Below are 19,924 nucleotides of genomic sequence, written 5' to 3' on the forward strand. Positions count from 1 at the left end.
GATCCGCTGTCCAGCGGCTTCGGCGGACCTCCTGCAGGCGTGCCGCCGAATCCGCGGGACCGGGGACCTCCCGCAGGCGTGCCGCCGAAGGCAGCCTGCCTGCCATGCTTGGGGCGGCAAAATACCTAGAGCCGCTCTTGTGCCCAGCATACCTGATTCAAACAGTGTGAAAGTAATTACAGCATCATGTGAAACTAATACACTTTCTCCTCCATCCCTCCAACTCCCACAAGCAACATACCGGTGTGGTTGTCCTACCCACTGTCCCCTCTTCGGTTCGATGCTTTCCCTGATGAGGGAGGTCTGAATTCTCCCGGTAGTCTCGGCCCTTGGTAGTCTGCATGTCTAGAACTGCCCGGCTCTTTGTAGGAAGAGGTGGTTTGATGAACTGTCCCTGACTGCTTGGACCTACTTCAGACCTTGAGGGTTTGACTGGTTTTTTCAGTGGTGCTGGGTTTTCTAAGGAGGCAGTTGGCTTCTGCTTGCCCTGAGCCTTTTCACTTATAGTTTTTTCCTCAGATTGGTTGGAGCAGGTGTAGGACCGGAATCTGGGTGTGGGGATCAGGAAAGGAGGGGATGGCTGCTTGTTGGAAGACTTGCTGCTGTCGGCATCTTGCGGCTTAGTGAGAAGGGCGCCATGATTCGGAATAAGTTGGTGCTCCTTTCGCAAGACTGGGGTGTAGTCCTGTTCCTTCTTGGATGCCACCTTCCCCTTAGAGCTCATGGCGCCGTACAGTGGGTTGTCAAACATCTCAGGCTTCTGCTGAATTTCCTCTGGAAGCAAAGACTCTGCCACACTTTTTCCCATGTCAGCTGGCCTACAACCAACAAGCAATATGAAAATGACAGGTGTAATTAGGAGTGGTCACTGAGTGACTTAAAGAAGGGAGAGTGAATAGAAAAGTGACCATGAGAGAATGACGCTGACTGTGCAGAGGGGGAAAGGAGGTGCAGGGAGATAACAGAATACCAGTCAAACCAGTGGGGACAGAAGAGAATGGTGCAGGTTTTTTGTGTTGTATAAGTTTATTGATAGGAGAGCTGAGGATGGGTAGGCATGGTGCTGGGCAAACTCTCCCCAGAGCTCAGTCCTGACAAAACTTGGTTTCTTTTTAAACAGAGATTAGCAACAGAGCCCAATTGTGCCAAGTGCTCTGATGGTTTTGAGAAGAGCACAAATCTGATTGAATTAATAGATCTCTTCACTTATGATGGAGGGGAATGGAATGGAGGTCTCTAGAATGTTAGTATAAGAACTCCTACTACACCAATGTCACTGTTAGGCCATTACAACCAATCTCCTACCGCTACCAGTGCCAGGTGGTTCAGGGGAAGGAATAAAGCATCCCTCGAAGCACCTAGCTGCACAGTATCTAATAACTGTGTATTGCAGGGGTAAGAGGTTTACTTTGTGTTCAGTGGAGCCTGCAACCCCTTGAATTAAAACTAACAGAAACCTCACACCTGACTGAGAGTTGCTGTAGAAAGGGATGAGTGAGGTTCTGTGGGTGCTGCGCTGGTGAGGCTTTCACCAGGTGATCACACGACAGCTTGAGCACTCAAAGGGCAACTCTGCTCTTGTTGGACAGAGTGGAATGGGGGATGAATGGCACATGTTCAAGGGAGCTTGTGAATAACCTCCGTTCCTCACTCCGGATGCCTTCCTTGGACAGTGTGAAGTGGCATTCTCTGCAGGGCAGTGGAGCGGTGGAGAAAGGCAAGGGAAGAAGCAGTAAGGAGTTTTCCATGGAAGAGGGGGCCAGTGCTTGGGATGGAGGCTCCGGTTAACTCCATTTTTGTAGCGTGGCAAAGGGGTTTACTAGGAAACTACACTCCAGTCCCAGATAAAAACCCATCACAATGGCTCCATTAGAAGAAATGGAATGAGGATGGGGGTTACATGGGTGTGGTGTAACCTAATCACCGAGAAGCTTGGCAAACAAGGGATATATATGATGGATGGATTTAAATTCTGCATCAAGGTTGGTGATTACTCCGACACCTGGGCACTAAATTCTGAAACAAACTAGAATTTGCTGAGCTGCACAGAAGTGCAGCTGAAAGCATGGCATGCAAACGTGAGGGTGTGCTCCTTCTGCCAGATGGGAGGGGGCTATCCTACACTCTCCCCTTCGCTTCTGGGTGGCTATGGGGGAGTTCTCCACCCTTTCTTTGCCCTCTCCCTACAATCGAGGTTGGGAAGGAATTACCCACGAAGCTTTGACTTTGGGCTGTAGCACAGGCCTGAGGAGTTGTCGTACTTGTTTCCCTTAGCATGTGCAGAGCCAGCACCCATCTCACTCACCTTCTCTTTCTGTCTCTAGAGGTCAAGGGCCAATGGAGTAACTCATTGCACCTCCAGCTCACCACACAGATAACAAAACTGTGACTGTGTTGGGGTGGGGAATGGGGGAGACCACCAGAGCACCAGTGCCAGGGCAAAGACTCACACATGCTCTTGACTCCTGGGACCAGAACTTCGGTTTGTCGTAGGCTGAATGGATGGTTTTGGAGACAGGGGGGACTGGGAGGAAGGCGTGGAGGTAGACTCCCGGTGTCCCATCACAGGGACGTTCTCTTTAGGCTGCTGGTCATAGGTCCAGAAGGCAGATGGCTGGTCTGATGAAGGGCTCTGCTTAAGCTGGCCAGGTGCAGAGAATTGCTGAGAGAAAGAGACCACCCCCATATAGTTGGGATTGCTGATGTCCGTGGGGGTGGAGCTGCTGAAAAAAGGGAATGATCAGACTCACACTTTCTCTACGCTGTTCCCTGCCAAAAGCTCTCATGAACAGACAGCTACTAAGGAAAGAGCCTAATGCCCACTGACTGCCCCCCCCCTTTTTTTTTAAGGAGAAAAAGATAATGTGGGAGGCTTGTTGGCTGCTCCCTCCTCAGGACCTTTGCAGAGGGGGCTGCCAGGTCAGGGTCACCCCTCAATAGGCTCCTGTGGTGTGAAGTAGTTTATGCACTGCTCTGTAGCTGCTTATAGGGCCCAGAAGCCCTTCCAAAGGCTTCTGGGCCCTGTAGTTCAATGAGCAGATCATAATGCTGCATAGCAGTGTGCAGGCTAGCGCGTGCTACTGCATTCAGAGCACAGAAATCTGGCCTCTCTCTATGGACTGGGAGCAGAAGGCAGCCAACTGCCTGGACAGAAAATGGGTCCTGTGAAATGTATAAACTGAAGCAGTAAGACCTCCTTCCTTGGAGTCAATCTGAAGCATCCTGTGCCTCACTGGGAAAGGCTGGCAGTCTGAGTTCAGCTCCCACACCCAAGCTGGCAAAGTTAAAGTAGCGAGGTTACCGTAACACGTCATCCTTGCCCTGTGCATCTGGAGGAGAGGAAGCATTTCCCCGAAAGCGAGCAACAGCTGCTGCTTCTTTAGCCATCAAGTGAGTAGATTTTGATTTTCTGTTGGAGGGAAAGGGCCGTTTTTAGGACAGGGACAGGACCACAGCCTAACAAATCCATTGTCATGTACTGCCTTGTCAGACAGTTTATTCCTGGTTCCACTCTCCTGTGCACAGAAGCCTACCATAATCCCATTCCTTTACTTGGAAAGACAAGGAGGGAGATCTTGAGTCTGTAGCTGTTACCAGCAAAACCGAGAAGACTGGTAGTTGTAAGGCGGCCACAGGAGCAGCTGTCCAGCTCCTAACAGATCTGTTTTGTAATACACTCACAACCTCCAGTGAGAGTCACACCTACACTCAGCTCTGAACTGCAGGCTGACCACTTCTGGGGGTCTGAATGATCTGTTGGCTCTTTACCTGATAGATTGCTCCCACTCTTTGATGGGATCCAGGCTGCTGATGCCCTTTGGTTTCTGCCCAGCAGTCTCATCCCGTTCAATCTTCACAAAATCTGGAGGCAAAGAAGAGGCATGAAAGAGCACTTGAGTGGGTCACAGTCTCATCTTACGACTTCAAATCTCAGGACTCTGAGCTATGCTGCATTAATGCCTGTATCTAGCTAGATGTCTTAGCCTATCAGAATATCAGTGCATAGACAGGACAAGGAAGAAAGGAGGTCTTCCAAAAGAAAGCCGTGCTGTCTTATCCAATCAGGATCGGATAGCCAGGACATACATCTTCTTAGATTTTAAATAGTGCAGCTATTATTACTGTAACGCCATCAAGGCACATCGTACTTTACTGACAAGTAGAAGACAAAAGTGCCTGTCCCAAAACACTTGCAACCAAAGGCCTTGATCCTAGACACACTTATGTATCTGCATAATTTTACTCATAGTGATAATTCCAGTGAATTTAGTAGGACTCCTGATGTGTAAAATGAAGCCTCTACATACATGTGTACTACCTCGGAGGGGTGCTGGGAGAATTAAACAATGTTTGTAAAGGGATTTCAAAATGTAAAATCCTACAGCAGCAAGCGTTAGAGGATGATGAATGTTTAGCAGCATCTCTTTTCTCCAATGGCTGGCTTGAACATACTACTATTGTCACACAATATAAATAGTTGAGCCTTTGTGGCTGCTGATACCTACTTTGTTATTACGGTTTCAAAGCATGAGCCTGCGTGTTAGTTTCTGCTGAGCAGAGAGCAATGGTAATTCAATCCTAGGAAAGGAATTTAATATTTTTCTATCCTCTTTAGAGGCTGCAGTAGCCACACTCTGGGCATAGCAGGTGTCCAGCTGAGTTGCACTACAGACATTCAAAGTGCAGTTTTTATTACTAACGACAATACGTGGTAACTTGTGTGTTCTGAAGCATGCTGCCATAGGATTAAGAGAACAATACCCAGCAAGCTAGAAAAGGAGGCTCATTTTCCTTTAGTTGAGCAACTGCAGTTTGAGAGTCCTTAGTGCCCTTTTCCATGTGCTGACAGGTGTCTGGACCAGAGGAAAATCTGTCTCCCTGTTATACAGCCATCACAAGTGGAAAAGCAGTAATATAATTCAACAAAGTCTACATTAGTGAGAGACAGGTAGAGGGCTCCCTCAGTCTGTTAATTCACATGCAGAAGGAAGAGGAGGACCTGAATGTGATGGCTGTGTTTTTCTGGAATTGCTCAAGTACGGTCCCCAGGAAGAGAATGATCATCTTTGGATCCCCAGGGCCACCATCGAAAGCTAATGGCTGTTACGAACTAAAAAATGCTGCTAAAATAAGCTCCAGTTCTTTGACAGGAATCAGATCAGGCCCTTCTGGATAAGATCACAGTAATCTGGAGTGAGCCCTCCAAGGGCCAGGGTCTTACCATACAGTTTCTCTCTCTGCTTTCCTTGCGATGTCTGTAACTTGATTTCACCTTGGAAGACCCCTGTTCTCTCACCATGGTGTGTTAGCACAGTATGGAAGGGGACTAGCGATTCTGTAGCTTCTATTCTCAGGGCAATACAGCCCTCACCTAGAAGACAGGGAGGAAGTCTGGAGATGAGAAATTACTAGCATCGTCTCTCTCTGTCACTTCAGTCATCTATTATCTCTGTACATACTGAATAAAGGGACCTTCAAATGTGACTGGAAAGATAATCTTTTGCTTTAAATTACAATATGGATTGTGTGATATCTGCAAACTCAGGGGGGTAAGGAGCATTCACTTCCCTTTTTCAGGTACTCAGTATGGATTTGTACAGGATACTTCAGACACCATTAATGACTTTGGCTCTCTGAGCTTCCATTATTGTTCAGAACAGTTTGTGACCCTTGTCTGAACTAAGTGGATGCCAATAGAGTGGCCCTCTCCAAGTCAGGACTGCAGTCCTTTGGCTGAGCAGAGTATGATAGTGAATTTGGCTGAGCATGGATAGTGAATTTCTCTCGGGCCCTGGAAAAAGTGGTCTCTTATCCATCAGATATGGAGTATGCAAGTGAAGCAGTATTTACAAATCCTGGATAAACCGAATATGATAGAGAATGAGCTCAGCTCTAATCCCAGCAGAGCACATTTCCTTTAAATCCCTTCATTTTCAGGCTGATCCAGTTTGCACAGATGATGTTTATAGTGCTGAGTCTTTTAATCCATATTAGCACAGAATGGTGCACACGGTCTGCATGTCATACGTATTAAGCTCTACATCAGAATACAGAGCACCGTTACACCTTCAGGCTGTAATAATTACTGCCGTTCTCTCCCACTCTTCCGGTGATTTGGAACAATCTAAGGAGAACTTGACTCATACCCTGCATTAGAGCTAGGCACTTACCATACGATTCATCACTGTCTGAAGACTTAATGCTGATCAGGATGTGCTGATCCAGCAGGTACTCCGGGTCTGAAATAATCGGAGTCAGCTGCAAGGACAAGCCCACAGAGGTAAATACAGTGGAGAGGAAAGCACACAGAAATAAAGTTCTCCCTTTGTACCTGGGCCCAGACTGAGCAAGGTTCAACTAGACAGGGCCCTGAGGATTCCTGCCAATTTAATGCACAACCCAGCTCTCTTCAATAATGTTTGAAGATGTAAGATCGAACACAATCCATTTCTAAAATACCTCCTTCCCATTCCCAGCTGGGAGGCTGCACATCAGACATTTACACACAGCACCACTGCAGTACTTCCTTTTGACTGAAAATCCCCAGGTGGAAGTGATTTGGAGCCTAATTTCAATCTGCTCCACACTATGTGGCTATCACTCTGTTCACTTACTTTAAGCTCATGGGGGTTGCCCTGCAAGGCCCTGCAGAGCATTCCCCAAACTACCTGGCCAGACCAGCCTTTCCGAACCCAACAGTTCTCCTCTTGGATTATCCACAAGGGTAGTTAAAGGCTCAGTCTTGCCCAGCCCAAGAGTGCCACAGCTGCAGCTTCTCCAGCCCCTGCCAGTGCAGGGAGTAGAAGAACAGCGACTAGTCCAATAACTGAATTTGGGTCTCTGACAATAGCACAGAATACTAGTGCTAGCCTGTTCATGGTCCTTTTAACATAAGCTTGCCCTCTGGTTTAGAAACAGGTAAATATTTTCTACTATATGCACCTTATTTTCTTTAAGAGGCCATTTCCTCTCTGTGTTGGTAAAAGTTCCACCTTGGAAGAGTGAGGCATTTAACCTGCACTGAATAAAGCACTTTCCCAATCTGAATGCCTGGGCCTTTTTCAAGGATACCAAGAAGAACCACTGACTTGCAGGACAAAGAAAACATGGAAACTGTTAATCTTCATGCTGCTTTTCAAAACGGAGCCTAGCACTTGAAACCAATTTTTATATGAAGAAAAGGTTTGGTTGCTGTTTATCAAACATGCAGACAGAGGATTTCTCTGAAATGGATGTGAAAAAATATTTTCCACTTACCTTAGGAAGGGCCTCAATGAACTTCACCATGAGTTCCCCTTCATTCCCATCCTCATTTTCCCCTTCCTGGCTCTTTACAAAGCCTGCAAAGAGTGATGCAAAAGAAGATAATTGGCCAGGTGAGAAAGAGACCCCCCTCACAGCAAGAACTCAGTAGCAAAGATGCCTTCAGATGCTAGATCCCAAAAGGACCTGCTCTGATTTTTTCTCTTTGGGTACAAGATTTTGAAAGCTCTGGGTTGCTTGAGGGCTGGACCTTGAGGGAATGCTTCCCTAGTAAATTTGCAAATGACCTTACTGTGTAATCGTTAAGTGATTTTATTTTACAGTCAAATTTGGCATTAAAAGACTCAGTACAGGCATGGACAGGAGGATAAGAACATGACAGCTCTTCCCACGACACTCAAGATAGCACACTTTTGAAATTCTAATTTAAGCCTGGTAATACACTGTTTCCATAGAAATCTATGCAAATTTTAATGCAGCCAAAAAATAATCATCTTTTCTGGAACTGTCTTTGACACAGCTCTCTGACATGAGGATAATGTGATGAAGCATTCAGCAGAGGCATGATGTCCCACTTACAGGACTGGCCTGACGATGAGGAATGGTGTAACAAACACAGCATGGGCGTGTGGTCTCACATTACATACTCAGCTGAGACAATAGCCCTTTAGCTGTGGAATACAGGATACAATTTTCAGCACTGAAATGCAGAACTATTCACAGAATCATCTCAGTGGAGTTCCTTTCACTTTCATTTGATCCTCTGATTTATTCCATTGAAACCATAGGAACCAATTAATTAATTATTTATTTTGTACTGAGAGTAGCACAAATATTAATCCTTTTATTTTGAAAGCAAACAATTACTTACAGCAGCATAATAGGAAATGTAATCAATAGAGTGTTCACTAAGCAAAGATTTTCCTATCTGACAAGCGAGAACACCAAAGTTCTCTCGTTAAAAGAGATGTGCTCTTTCTTCAGTCTTATTTGAAAATCTGCTCAAGGAAGATCCTTGTCGATAACACATTATTACAACTAAATGGCTGCATTGCTCAGATTTTGTCAGTAACAATATAGAGTGACATACAAATCACAACATACCTGTAACATCCCTCGCCCCCTCTCTGCAGTCACACAAATAACTTACACAGCCCATTTATTTTGATCAAAGTGAGAGGAAGGGAGTTGATCAAAATAAGCAGAGAACTTTGTAAGGAACAGAGGAGGAGACAGGGAGAACGTTACTTTCTAAGCAGCTGGAGTAGAACTCAATGTAGAATTTGGTCTGGGACTTGGTCTTCAGAGTGGCACAGCAGCTCAGGAATTCTATCTGCCCCTGGGACTCTGTGTACTTGGAATCTAGAAAAGGGAAGGACACCCATTTAGTTCCAAAAGAACACTAAAGATTGCACATTTTCAACAAGACTCGGGGAGCCAGGTTTCTTGTGCAATATATGCAACACATTTATATGGATCTACATATTTCTTGCATGCCCTACCCTTACTAACCATTCTTTGAGACAAATTGTGAGGTGACCCCAACTTCAAATGTAGCAAAGACAGGACTGTGGTCACTGGTCATGATGTCACTGGTGCAGCCTGCCAATGAGAGAAGAAAGGCAGTTAATGCCACGGGTTTCTGTTCTGATCCAAAGAGATGACTGTAATATAATCATCATTCAGTAGCTTTCCAGAAAAACATAATTGTGTCATTGTTGTAACTGTCTCTTCTAATCTATCGTATTTCTAAATCTCCTCATCTTGGAATCTAGGTTTATGTAAACAAGTGGTGTGCAAAGTGGAGGGGGGGCACAAGAGGTTCTCTTGGGGAGCATGAAGAAATTGGGATCCTGCAGGTTCTGCAGCACCTGCTGCCATAATAGTGGGAGAAGGATAAAAATAGAGTGGGTATTGCGGGGGCGAGACAGGAGTGGGATTTTAAAAAATAGTCCTCCTGCATTGCAAACAACATGAATATCCTAGCCAGCAGCTGCCGCTCTCCAGCTGCTCAGCTCTGAAGGCAGCGCCACCACCACCACCAGCAGGGCAGAAGTAAGTGAGGCAATGCTAGTCATTATTGTCCTGATTCAATTTGTGTTATATGATTTCCCTCCATGATGTTATTAACACATGTTCCAAACTCCACAGCCCTGCCCAAACTGAGGTTGGCAAACAGGTCTCTTCTAGTCAAAGGAATGTGTGCTTGCCTTAATTTGCATTTAAGCAGTAATCAGAGTCATCAAGTGAGTATGGAAAAAAAGAAAGCTCAAACAGGTGAGAAAAAGCCAGCAGGGAATATCTTTCTACATAGATTCCATCTCCTAGTTCCTAGCTGGAAATGTTTTTCAAGATGGGGACTGAAACTATAAAAAGGAGGGGCAAACACCCCACGGGACCACTCTCTCTCCTCCTGCCATTGCATTCACTGCACCTGACATGACAAAGGAAGCATTCGTTGGACTCCAGGGAAGTGGTCCTAAAGGTAATAAAGGTAATAATTGGAGATATATCAATCTCCTAAAACTGGAAGGGCCCTTAAAAGGTCATCAAGTCCAGCCGCCTGCCTCCACTAGCAGGACTAATTTTTGCCCTAGATCCCTAAGTGGCCTCCTCAAGGATTGAACTCACAACCCTGGGTTTAGTAGGCCAATGCTCAAACCACTGAGCTATCCCTCCTAACCTACAAGGGTTGGTCAGTAAGACTGCTGAAGCATGTGGTGAGAAACATTGCTTGAATCTGATTTAGTTTGTTATGTTAGGCATTAGTAAATGTTTTATCTTTATTTTTCTTGTAACCATTTCTGACTTTTATGCTTCATTACTTCTACTCTCTTAAAATCTCTCTTCATAGTTTATAGACTTATTTGACTGTTTTCTCTAATCTAGTGTGTTATAAATTGAAGTGTCTGAATAACTATTTGAGATAATGAGCTGGCATATTATTCCCTTTAAGGAATAATGGACTTACAATATTTTGTATTGTCCAGGAGACGATTGTGTAGTACAGGACATACATCTCTGGGGCGAATTCTGGGACTGGGAGTATGCTGGGGTATAACCTGCAGTATAACCAAGGCTGGTGAGGGCCAGAGTGTAACCTCCGGGTGGCTGGCAGGCTGCAGCGACACACGGATACTCAGGATGTAGCTTGCATGCTGGAAAGCTGTTTGTGAGTGGCCCAGGTGAGAACTAGCTCATCAAGGCATTGTAAGGCACCCAAAGTTGCAGGGCAGGAGTAACACAGCTACTAATTAGTCTGGATTGTACCCTGGTATGTCACAGTATCCCTGGCTCATCTTTGCAATATAAGTAGCACACCTGAAGAGCAAATCTAATGAGGAAGAAAATGGTGTAGGAACACAGCTCTGTTATTTCCCATTAGAGAACAATTCAAGGCAAGGTATTCTGAACTGTATGTACTACACCTGTCTGTAGCTGAGGGGTGTTGGCTTGATGTTCTTAGGTTACACTGACATCCAGCAAATACAGTAGGTGGAACACGAGGAGCCCAGATGCCAATTTTTCCAAGTAACTTTATTTCCCAAAGCCACACACTGAATTATCTGCATATAATTTGCCCTCATGGTCACACCACCCCACTTTGTCAGATGAGGTTTCTGAGCACGCCGTCTTCTCACCTGCTGAGCTGGGTGTGATCACTGAGACCCCAGTGCCCAATATCCAGGGTTTTTTAAGGGCTCTTCTGGGATGCCTTTCATTTCTCCCTATAACACAAGTTCTAGCCAAGAAAGGGTAAAGGTAGCTCTCTTGGAAACCCATCAACCCTGCTGTTAGCATCAGCTGAGGGAGGAATTCAAGAGCGATGTAAGGAATTCCCCTGCGCTGGTGCAGGGGATGCTGGAGTTGGGTCTACTGAGTGGAAATACAACATGCTGGCAGTAGACACAGGACTGGCCTGGACTAGTTTTTAATGATTTTGGCACCTTTCATGAGTCTCCCAAGATTGATGGCACTGGAAAGTGAACTCCTCTGCTGTCCACAGGACAGCCACAGCATGGGCAGCAGCAATGCAGGCTTTCCCACAAGCTATTGGGTAAGATTCTCAGCTGCTGCAAATCACCATCATTCCACTAACTTCACTGGAGCAAGGCTGATTTCCCAAGAGGAGGATCTGGCCCTCTGTATTTTACCCAGGCTCTGGACGCCCCACCTGTGGAGAAGAAAGGTAGTTCGGTCTCCAAGACCATTCAATGGGTAGATTGCTGGGATGGTCAGTTGGGATGGAATTTGCTCTGAAGTAGATGCCTATCAAAGAACTGGATCAAGACAACCAACACATTTCACACTGCATTCTATCCGGGTGGGCTTCTTTGCTGCAAACCGGCCCACTCAGACAGTGCCCATAACAGTCTGGCATCAACAATTATGGAGATCCTGCTGGTACCAGTGCTGGAAACCCTGGCTTGTTACTGCCAAGAGATTAAGGGTGTAGAGTGGGATAAAATACAACATGGTTTCACAAAAGGTAGATTGTGCCAGACCAACTTGATCTCTTTCTTTGAGAAGATAACTGATTTTCCAAACAAAGAAAAGGCGGTAGATCTAATCTACGTGGATTCATAAAGCATTTGATACAGTTCCACATGGGAAATTATTAGTTAAATTGGAGAAGATGGGGATTAATATGAGAATTCAAAGTTTGGTAAGGAACTGGTTAAAGGGAAGACTACAATGGGTCATGCTGAAAGGTGAACTGTCAGGCTGGAGGGAAGTTATTAGCCTTGGAACCAATCTTATTTAACATTTTCATTAATGACTATGGCAGAAAAAGTGGGAGTGTGCTAATAAAATCTGCAGATGACAAAAAGCTGGGAGGTATTGCCAATACAAAGGTGGGCTGGAATATCATACAAGATTTAGACGACCTTGAAAACTGGAGTAATAGAAATGCCATGAAATTTAATAGTGCAAAATGCAAGGTCATGCACTTAGGGACTAACAACATGAATTTTGCTATAAGCTGGGAATGTATCAGTTGGGAGCAAAAGAGGAGGAGAAAGACCTAGGTGTATTAGTCGATCACAGGATGGCTATGAGTAACTAATATGAAGTGGCTATGAAAAAGGCTAATGCAATCCTAGGATGCATCAGGCGAGGTATTTCCAGTAGCGACAGGGACATGTCATGACCATTATACAAGGCCCTAGTGAGACCTCACCTGGAATACTGTGTGCAATTCTGGTCTCCCATGTTTAAGAAAGATGAATTCAAACTGGAACAAGTGCAGAGAAGGGCTACTAGGATGATGAGAGGAATGGAGACCCTACCTTACGAGAGGAGACTTAAGGAGCTTGGCTTGTTGAGCCTAACAAAATGAAGGCTGAGGATAGATATGATTACTCTCTATAAATACATCCAGGGGACAAACGCCAGGGAAGGAGAGGAGTTATTTAAGTTAAGGGCCAATGTTGGCCCAAGAACAAATGGATATAAATTGGCTGTCAATAAGTTTAGGCTTGGAATTAGATGAAGGTTTCTAACTATCAGAGGAGTGAAGTTCTGGAACAGCCTTCCAAGGGGAGTAGTGGGGTCAAAAAACATAACTTGTTTTAAAACTGAGCTTGATACATTTATTGAGGGGATGGTATGGGAGGTTGCCTACAATAGCATATAGCCAATCTGCAACTGGTAGTAGCAAATATCTCCAACTGCTTGAGATGGGGAGGGCTCCGAGTTACCACAGAGAATTATTTCCCAGGTGTCTGGCTGATGGGTCTCACCCACAAGCTCACGGTCTAACTATTGCCATATTTGGGGTCAGGAAGGAATTTCCCATAGGTCTGATTGGTAGAGACCCTGAGGGTTTTTCACCTTCCTCTGCAGTATGGGACATTGGGTCATTTGCTGGTTTGAACTACAGTAAATGCTGGATTCTCTGTAACTTGAAGTCTTTATTGCAGGAGTGGATGGGTGAGGTTCTGTGGCCTGCAATGGACAGGAGGTTAGACTAGATGATCATGATTGTCTCTTCTGGCCTTAAAGTCTATGAGCTAGATGGTGTCATAACAAACCCTACAGTGTGGCCAAAAGCTGGAAAAGAGAATCAAGCCAAGGAAGGAGCATTTGTGCTGCAGCCATCTCAACTGTATTCTGCATATAAATGTATAACAGACTTCATTTTCCAGCCATATACTGTGATAATTGGAGACGTAACTCCAAATTGCATGGTTTATTATCATGTCTCTCCTGTGCTGAGAGCCTGGCAGTGCAAGGAGATCCTACAGACACCCCTGTGAATCATTTCTGTTTCAGACCAATTGCTTTGCTATCTACAATCTGTTATCTACCCACCATAGGATTGACACACCACGTGCACCATGGGGTATGATTTCCAAAGCACTCGATCACACCAGGACGGCAAATTGAATTTCATCTGCAAACCAAAGGAGAACTGAGGTCAAGAAGAAGGGAAAGGACAAGTTCTTCTTAAGAAGAGGAGAGAAATCACTTGCCAAAGGGCTGTGTGCTTGTTCCAAATTATTGTTGTCCATTATTTGGCTCCTTTCAAAACATTACAAATTTTAATCCTAATTTGTGCAGGAAATGGAGAGCGATTTTTAGGTCACTTTTCTCTCTGGATGCTATTTTCCCTACACTAGCATATATTTTTTAATTGAGAGGTTTATATTTTAGTTACCACCTACCCCTGTTGCTTTCTGCTTTGTGTATGCATACTTCTCCCGGGTATTTCTTTCAAAACGATAAGTTGGAGCAAAAGTGATCTCTTCTTCCTCTGGAACAGAGAGACAGCTGGTTATTGTTCTGGCTTTAGGAAAGCTCTAGGCCTGGTAAGACGCTCAGTACTCCCCCATCCCATCCTTGCAACATTGCTGTGGCAGAAAGAGTCTTTGAGTGGCCACAGAAAAGTTAACAGAAGGGTAGAGTTAAGAGTAGAAGAGTACAGAATCTTACCAAATTGCAGAAACACCTTTTGGTCCTTTTTCTCCATGAGAAGCTGGTCAAAACCCAGCAACTCTGGATACTGCTGTTGTTTGATCCTCTGGATAATATTCTCTGCTTCCTGGAAACAAGGAAATGTCAGAGTTGCAGAAATGCACTCCACCTTCTTACAAACACTCTCTTGCTAGTGGGCAGGCTATAACACGGGACACTTGTCCATCAAACGACGAACGAACAAAATATTAATGTATACCTGAACACCTGATTCCCATCAGCACCAGACATTCCTACAGTATCACCAAGTCTCGTGCCCATCAAGGATCTACCAAGTATCTGAACACCTGTTCTGACTAGGTCTGGGCCATTATAGAACAAATTGAGGGGTAAAATGAATGAGCAGAAGGGTGTTTTCCTGATCGTGGCATTCTCTCTTGTTGGCAGCAGGGTCGGTGCTGTTTTGGGAATGGTTGTCATTGGGGAGAACTAGAGAATGATGGTATGTCAGATGGCATCATTAGTAGGCCAATGGCTCATTAATCTCTGGAGAGGAGATATGGTGACAACTTCAGATCTCTCCCAGTGCCTCTCTGTCTTTTTGCAAGGAGCAGTTAGTTTGGGGCCCCTTCTCCCACCCTTTTCCAGCTCTCTCTCGCTTTTCCATGTTCCTCTAGATCAGAAGTTGACAACACCTTTAACACAATTAAAGGCACCATCTGCCACTTCAGGAATTCTTGTATCTGCTTTTCTGAACTGCAAGGAATCAAGAGGGGCCGCTAACCGATGTAGGTAGTTCCACGCGGTAGTTCAAGTCTCCCAGCCAGAAGAGATGAGTAAAGCGGTGAGTGATGTTAAATGGACTCAGTTTCTTATCTCCCAGTGTCAGGAAGCGCAGAATGTTCATGTAGTTCTGGTTTCGCCTAACAAAACAAGCAAAGACTGCCTGTCATACTCTGTTGCCATTGGGTTCCTCAGTGCTAGGGGCTGACAGAGACTGCTGCTTTAGCATGCTGGAGCCAGTTAGGCTCAAAGTACAGGAAAGATGAGGTTTTTAGCCATCATTCTTTAGAGAACCCTACACTTCCACTTCACATAGACCCTGATGACAACTATGGAGCCCCTGAATGCTCAGGGATGCCCCGGTGAGGGAATTTGGGCACTGGCAATTGAAGAAGTTGTCAGTAATTAGTGCATTATCACTGCACCTTCCTTGGGAAAGGGAAACAAACTATAAAAAGAAACCAGGACTGTGCTGCTTCAGCAATCAGAGAGCCATTGCCAGGTGAGGGAGAATGCCCCTGATGCAGGCACTCTAGGACAACAACACACTGCACCGGCAACCTCAGCAAGTCCTGGAGGAGGGGACAGGAGTGGACTTGGTATCATATGCGGCTATGAGGATTCTCGGATGCTGCATGTCAGCCTGATGGAGGAGGCACAGTAATTTAGAGCAGCTCCTGACTGCTCCATTTTGTGCTGGAGGCTGTTTCTGTTCCCAGAGAAGCCTAAAATTAAATGGGTGCAAAAGCTGCTCTAATGCCACCCTTGATCCCTCTGCAGGGCTGTGCTTTTTGTGCTGTGCCTCCTGGCGGCCCGGCACAGAATCTTAGCCATCATTTTTAAACAAAGCAAGAAATAAAAAGGTTCTTGGCTAGATTCTGGCAGCCACTCCAGGCACCTGGGAATTTCCTTAATGGCAAGTGAAGCCCCAGCTGGCAGAGCTCCTGCACAGCAATTCTATGCCACCCCCTTGCTTGATCTAGACCTGATGCAGGGGATGTTCCCAGGAGAGAGGCAGCATGACCAACTCATCTCTCCAGCCCAGCTACCCTTAGCTGCCCAAATGGCTTCTTCAGGCTTCTCCAACTTACACCAGGGACTGGATAGGCCCCAGGACTACAAAACCACAGTCCCGTGGCTGTTGCGCAGCACACTGCTTCGCCAGACCGCAGGCTCCATCTCTTTCTATTGATAATGTAACAGCTTGGGGAATGGGATTACCTACCAGAGACACATTTCTCTGCTCCATACTCGACCCCGTTGGGGTATCCTCTCCCACTGTTCCCTGCGACGCCCCTCAGCCTGGGAGGATTGGCCCCTGATGATACCATGAACACTCTCCATCCTCCCAGCCCTCTCTCAGTGTACCTCAGCCCACAAAGGAGACAGTGCCTCCTGCTGGCACTAGGGAGATATTTTCACTCTCCACATTGTGCTTGTGCAGAAAAACCTCCCAGATTCTCTCCAGACAGCGCAAATCATCAAGATTTTTCCATGACATATAGTGGCAGCTCCTCAGGCTAGGCCAGGTGGGCCATGCTTACACTGCTTTGGGTAAGATACATGGGATATCTCTCCACAGCTCTGAGAACACCTTTCTATCTATTTCCTCTGCCCACTTGCAGATGCCAGCAGCTTCCACTTCTGGTAAAGCCAGAGTTACTGACCAGTGTTCCCTCTAATTTTTCCCGGAATGAATTTTGTTATTGCACCAATATGGAGGTGATATCACACATAACCTCCATATTGGTGCAATAACAAAATTCATGTGGTGGGATGGGACCAAGGGGTTCGGCGTGTGGGAGGGGGCTCAGGGCTGGGGAAGAGGACTGGGGTGCAGGAGGGTGAGGGCTCCGGCTGGGCGTATGGGCTCTGGGGTGGGGATGGGGATGAGGGGTTTGGGTGCAGCAGGGCTCTCCGAGGCTATGGTGTGGAGAGAGGACTCTCCAGCTCTCTCTCCCTGTAGCAGCTCCTGGGCTGGGGGGGGAGAGGCACCTCTCCCCCAGCTGTGGCAGGTCCAGGCTGGGATGAGTTGGGTTGGGGTCAGGAGAGGGGGACCTGTCCCCTAGCCATGGCAGGTCATGAGTTGGGGCCAGCGGAAGGGCACCTGTCCCCTGGCCACGGCAGTTTTGGGGCCGGGCTGGGTCGGGACTGGGGGAGGGGTGCTGCGGCAGGTCCAGGGCTTTGCTAGAGGCATCTCTCCGTGCCACAGCCCTGAGCACCTGCACGGTGCTTAATAGACAGCTGCGTGGCTGTGCAGCTTAGAGGGAACTTAGGCACTGACTGGGGTACTCAGCAGCTTGTAGTCTGGTGAGCCAAAACTGCATTAACAGTGAACATATAATAGATTTTAAGGCCAGAAGGGACCATGGTGATCATTTAATCTGACCTCTTCCATAGCACAGGCCAGAGAACATTACCCAGCAATTCCTAACATAAGAACAGCCAGACTGGGTCAGACCAATAGTCCATCTAGCCCAGTATCCTGTTTCTGACAGTGGTCGGTGCCATGTGCTCCAGAGGGAATGAACAGAACAGGGCAATTAGAGAGTGATCCATCTCCTGTTGTGCAGTCCCAGCTTCTGGCAGTCATAGGTTTACGAACACACAGAGCATGGTGTTGCATCCATGACCATCTTGGCTAATAGCCACTGATGGACCTATCCTCCATGAACTTCTCATTCTTTTTTGAGCCAGTTATACTTTTAGCCTTCACAACATCCCCTGCCAATGAGTTCCACAGGTTGACTGTGGACATCAACACCTGCACTTGAAAGGCAATGACATATTTCACCTGTGTTTCTTTTCACTTCCTGAAGTCAAATGGCTATTAACAAACCCTAAGGAGGTTCCATTAAACATGAATGAGACTCCCACAGCTCCTTTATTGCCTGGGAAAAACAAGAAGCAAAAAACATCAAGAAATCAATCCACCTCTAGGCTGAGCAGTAGAAAGATAATAAAGAACATAACACTTCTTAAGTGAAGTGGGTGATGGGGTAGAGGGGGAGGCAGACTTAATCAGTGCAGGAAGAATTATCACATATAGAACAATGTTCAGGGGAAGTTTTTTCTGAAGAAGGCAAAATAAATAAATTTTAAGAAAGCTAATTTAATTTCCATCTGCAATCCAGAAAGGGGGATCCCTCCCACACAGGCTGAAGTCTTTAGTGGGAAAATTTATAAGCCCAGGATTGAGTAGAAAGACAATTTTTCCCTCCCACAACCCACGCTGAGGGGAGGGGATGGAAAGAGGTGGGGGGCAGGAAGAGGAGGGGTGGGGCTTGGATGAAGGGGTGCAGTGGGGGCAGGGCCTGGGACAGAGCAGGGAGTCGAGAGGACGTCAGGGTGCCTATGCTGGGATTCATATATGCCTAGTTGGGGAAGACCAGGGTCACTTCAGCATGACCCAGAGTGATCTTGCTGAGAGAGAACTGTTCATTTCAAGAGTCCCCATGGGCACAGAGTGGATGACATTCTGATTAGATTTGCTTCTGTCTCCTTACCCAGTGTGTTTGCAATTCCTGTCTTCACGTTGTCTGTGCAGATGTGGCTTATCCGGTTCTCATGTTCTGGCTTGGCCAGGACGACAATCCTGATGTTCCAGAGCGTATGGATTGCTATCTGTCAGGGGATGGGAAACTGATGGTTATATCATGGCACAGAGACACCAGACACATCTGGTCTGTCCAAGGCTTTCCCAACTTACTCAGACTCACTGACTGAGATTTTTCTTTGAGTGATGGACTCATGTTCTTAGATTGTGTGGGTGGGGAGAACATGCGCAATTCCTAGCATGCAGATATGCTCAAATTAATCCCTAGATCACCTTGGTTACACAAAAGACAACTTCATTTGTTCACAGGCAAATTCTAAGAGCCACTTAGGGGCCCCATACACAGTGACCTTTCAGATACGATTAAAACTATTCCTCACCCTCACTGAAACTCAGGAGTGGTCAAACATGGTTGTAACACAGTTGTGTCAGTCCTAAACTTTATTATAACCTGGAATAAAAAGTGCCAGAGCCCACAGAGAAAGAGGCCAGAGCAGTCTCAAAAGATATGCCAATAATTTAAAAATGTTCTCCTCTAAGAGGGATGTTCCCATGGCACAATGGCCTAATTGCAGGTAAGTGTGCTACTGTGGGGGAGGGGATGGATCCAAGGTCAAGATCTACCCTTCACGCCCCAGCTGGAAGGCACTGGGAGCGCTGGGGCTGGCTCTGTGCTCAGACTCAGACTGCTCCCAACAATGCCTTCGCCATCTAGCTGATTCAAAAGTAATGGAGTCCATAGACATGTTCAGTCCCCTCTCTGTCAGCAGGATGGTCCCAGCAATGTGGCATTTCGAGAACAGGGAGGCGTGGGCCTGGAGGCTGGTTATTCCTGTGTCTCTTCTAGCTGCTAGGGGAGTGTGCTATCCTTACTTTGCTCTGAGCTGACATGATTCCTCACCATTTTAAAGCTGATACTGGTGATTTCCTGCAAGGATTGTCTCAGAACTTCCAGCCATTCCTTCTCCCCTTGGGGGTCCTCCTGGGTGCCAATGACATAAATGTCATGGGGGATGTAATCAGCGGAGTCATCCCGGGTCTTTCCCTGTCCCTTGGAGAGAAACCAGGATGTGATCTTCTTTGGAGGAGGAGCAGCACCTTTAGCAGCAAATCCAAAACCACAGTGAGTCAAAACACTTGCAGTCAAACCCTCAAGACTACACATAGCATGGGGATAAAAAAGCACACAAACTCACGGAACTATGCACATGTGCATGGGGGAGACAACGGACTTTATGCCCAAATCACGTACTATGGGCTTGGCAGAGGGGAAGCCCTAGATGATGGAGTTGGTGCTATGCCACCTCATTCCTGGGGAAAAAGGGGCATTGACAGGAGCATCTCTGTGCTCTGACAATTCCCATCTATTGGAGCTGCCAATGGAAGTCACTGGCAGCCAGCTGT

At 46.4% G+C, this 19,924-nt stretch overlaps 1 protein-coding gene across 4 annotated transcripts in view; it reads right to left on the reverse strand.

Annotated features, from left to right (window-relative positions):
• Positions 1-19,924, reverse strand: part of INPP5D (inositol polyphosphate-5-phosphatase D) — an 80,679-nt gene that overhangs the window by 1,715 nt on the left and 59,040 nt on the right. For 2 of the 4 annotated variants that reach the window (XM_039487547.1, XM_039487545.1), the window contains exons 12-27: positions 19,422-19,618; positions 18,471-18,588; positions 17,759-17,855; positions 14,966-15,104; positions 14,200-14,308; positions 13,932-14,020; positions 13,579-13,660; positions 8,776-8,865; positions 8,512-8,625; positions 7,258-7,340; positions 6,171-6,258; positions 5,222-5,371; positions 3,769-3,862; positions 3,302-3,409; positions 2,451-2,723; positions 242-818 (exon numbers count right to left, since the gene is read on the reverse strand). In XM_039487547.1, the coding sequence (XP_039343481.1) occupies positions 242-818; positions 2,451-2,723; positions 3,302-3,409; positions 3,769-3,862; positions 5,222-5,371; positions 6,171-6,258; positions 7,258-7,340; positions 8,512-8,625; positions 8,776-8,865; positions 13,579-13,660; positions 13,932-14,020; positions 14,200-14,308; positions 14,966-15,104; positions 17,759-17,855; positions 18,471-18,588; positions 19,422-19,618 (2,408 nt within the window). The remainder of the gene's footprint in view (positions 1-241; positions 819-2,450; positions 2,724-3,301; positions 3,410-3,768; positions 3,863-5,221; positions 5,372-6,170; positions 6,259-7,257; positions 7,341-8,511; positions 8,626-8,775; positions 8,866-13,578; positions 13,661-13,931; positions 14,021-14,199; positions 14,309-14,965; positions 15,105-17,758; positions 17,856-18,470; positions 18,589-19,421; positions 19,619-19,924) is intronic. The other 2 variants (XM_039487548.1, XM_039487546.1) reach the window with 1 other exon arrangement.

This window comes from Mauremys reevesii, linkage group 9 (genome assembly GCF_016161935.1).
Source record: "Mauremys reevesii isolate NIE-2019 linkage group 9, ASM1616193v1, whole genome shotgun sequence".
Lineage (NCBI taxonomy): Eukaryota > Metazoa > Chordata > Testudines > Geoemydidae > Mauremys > Mauremys reevesii.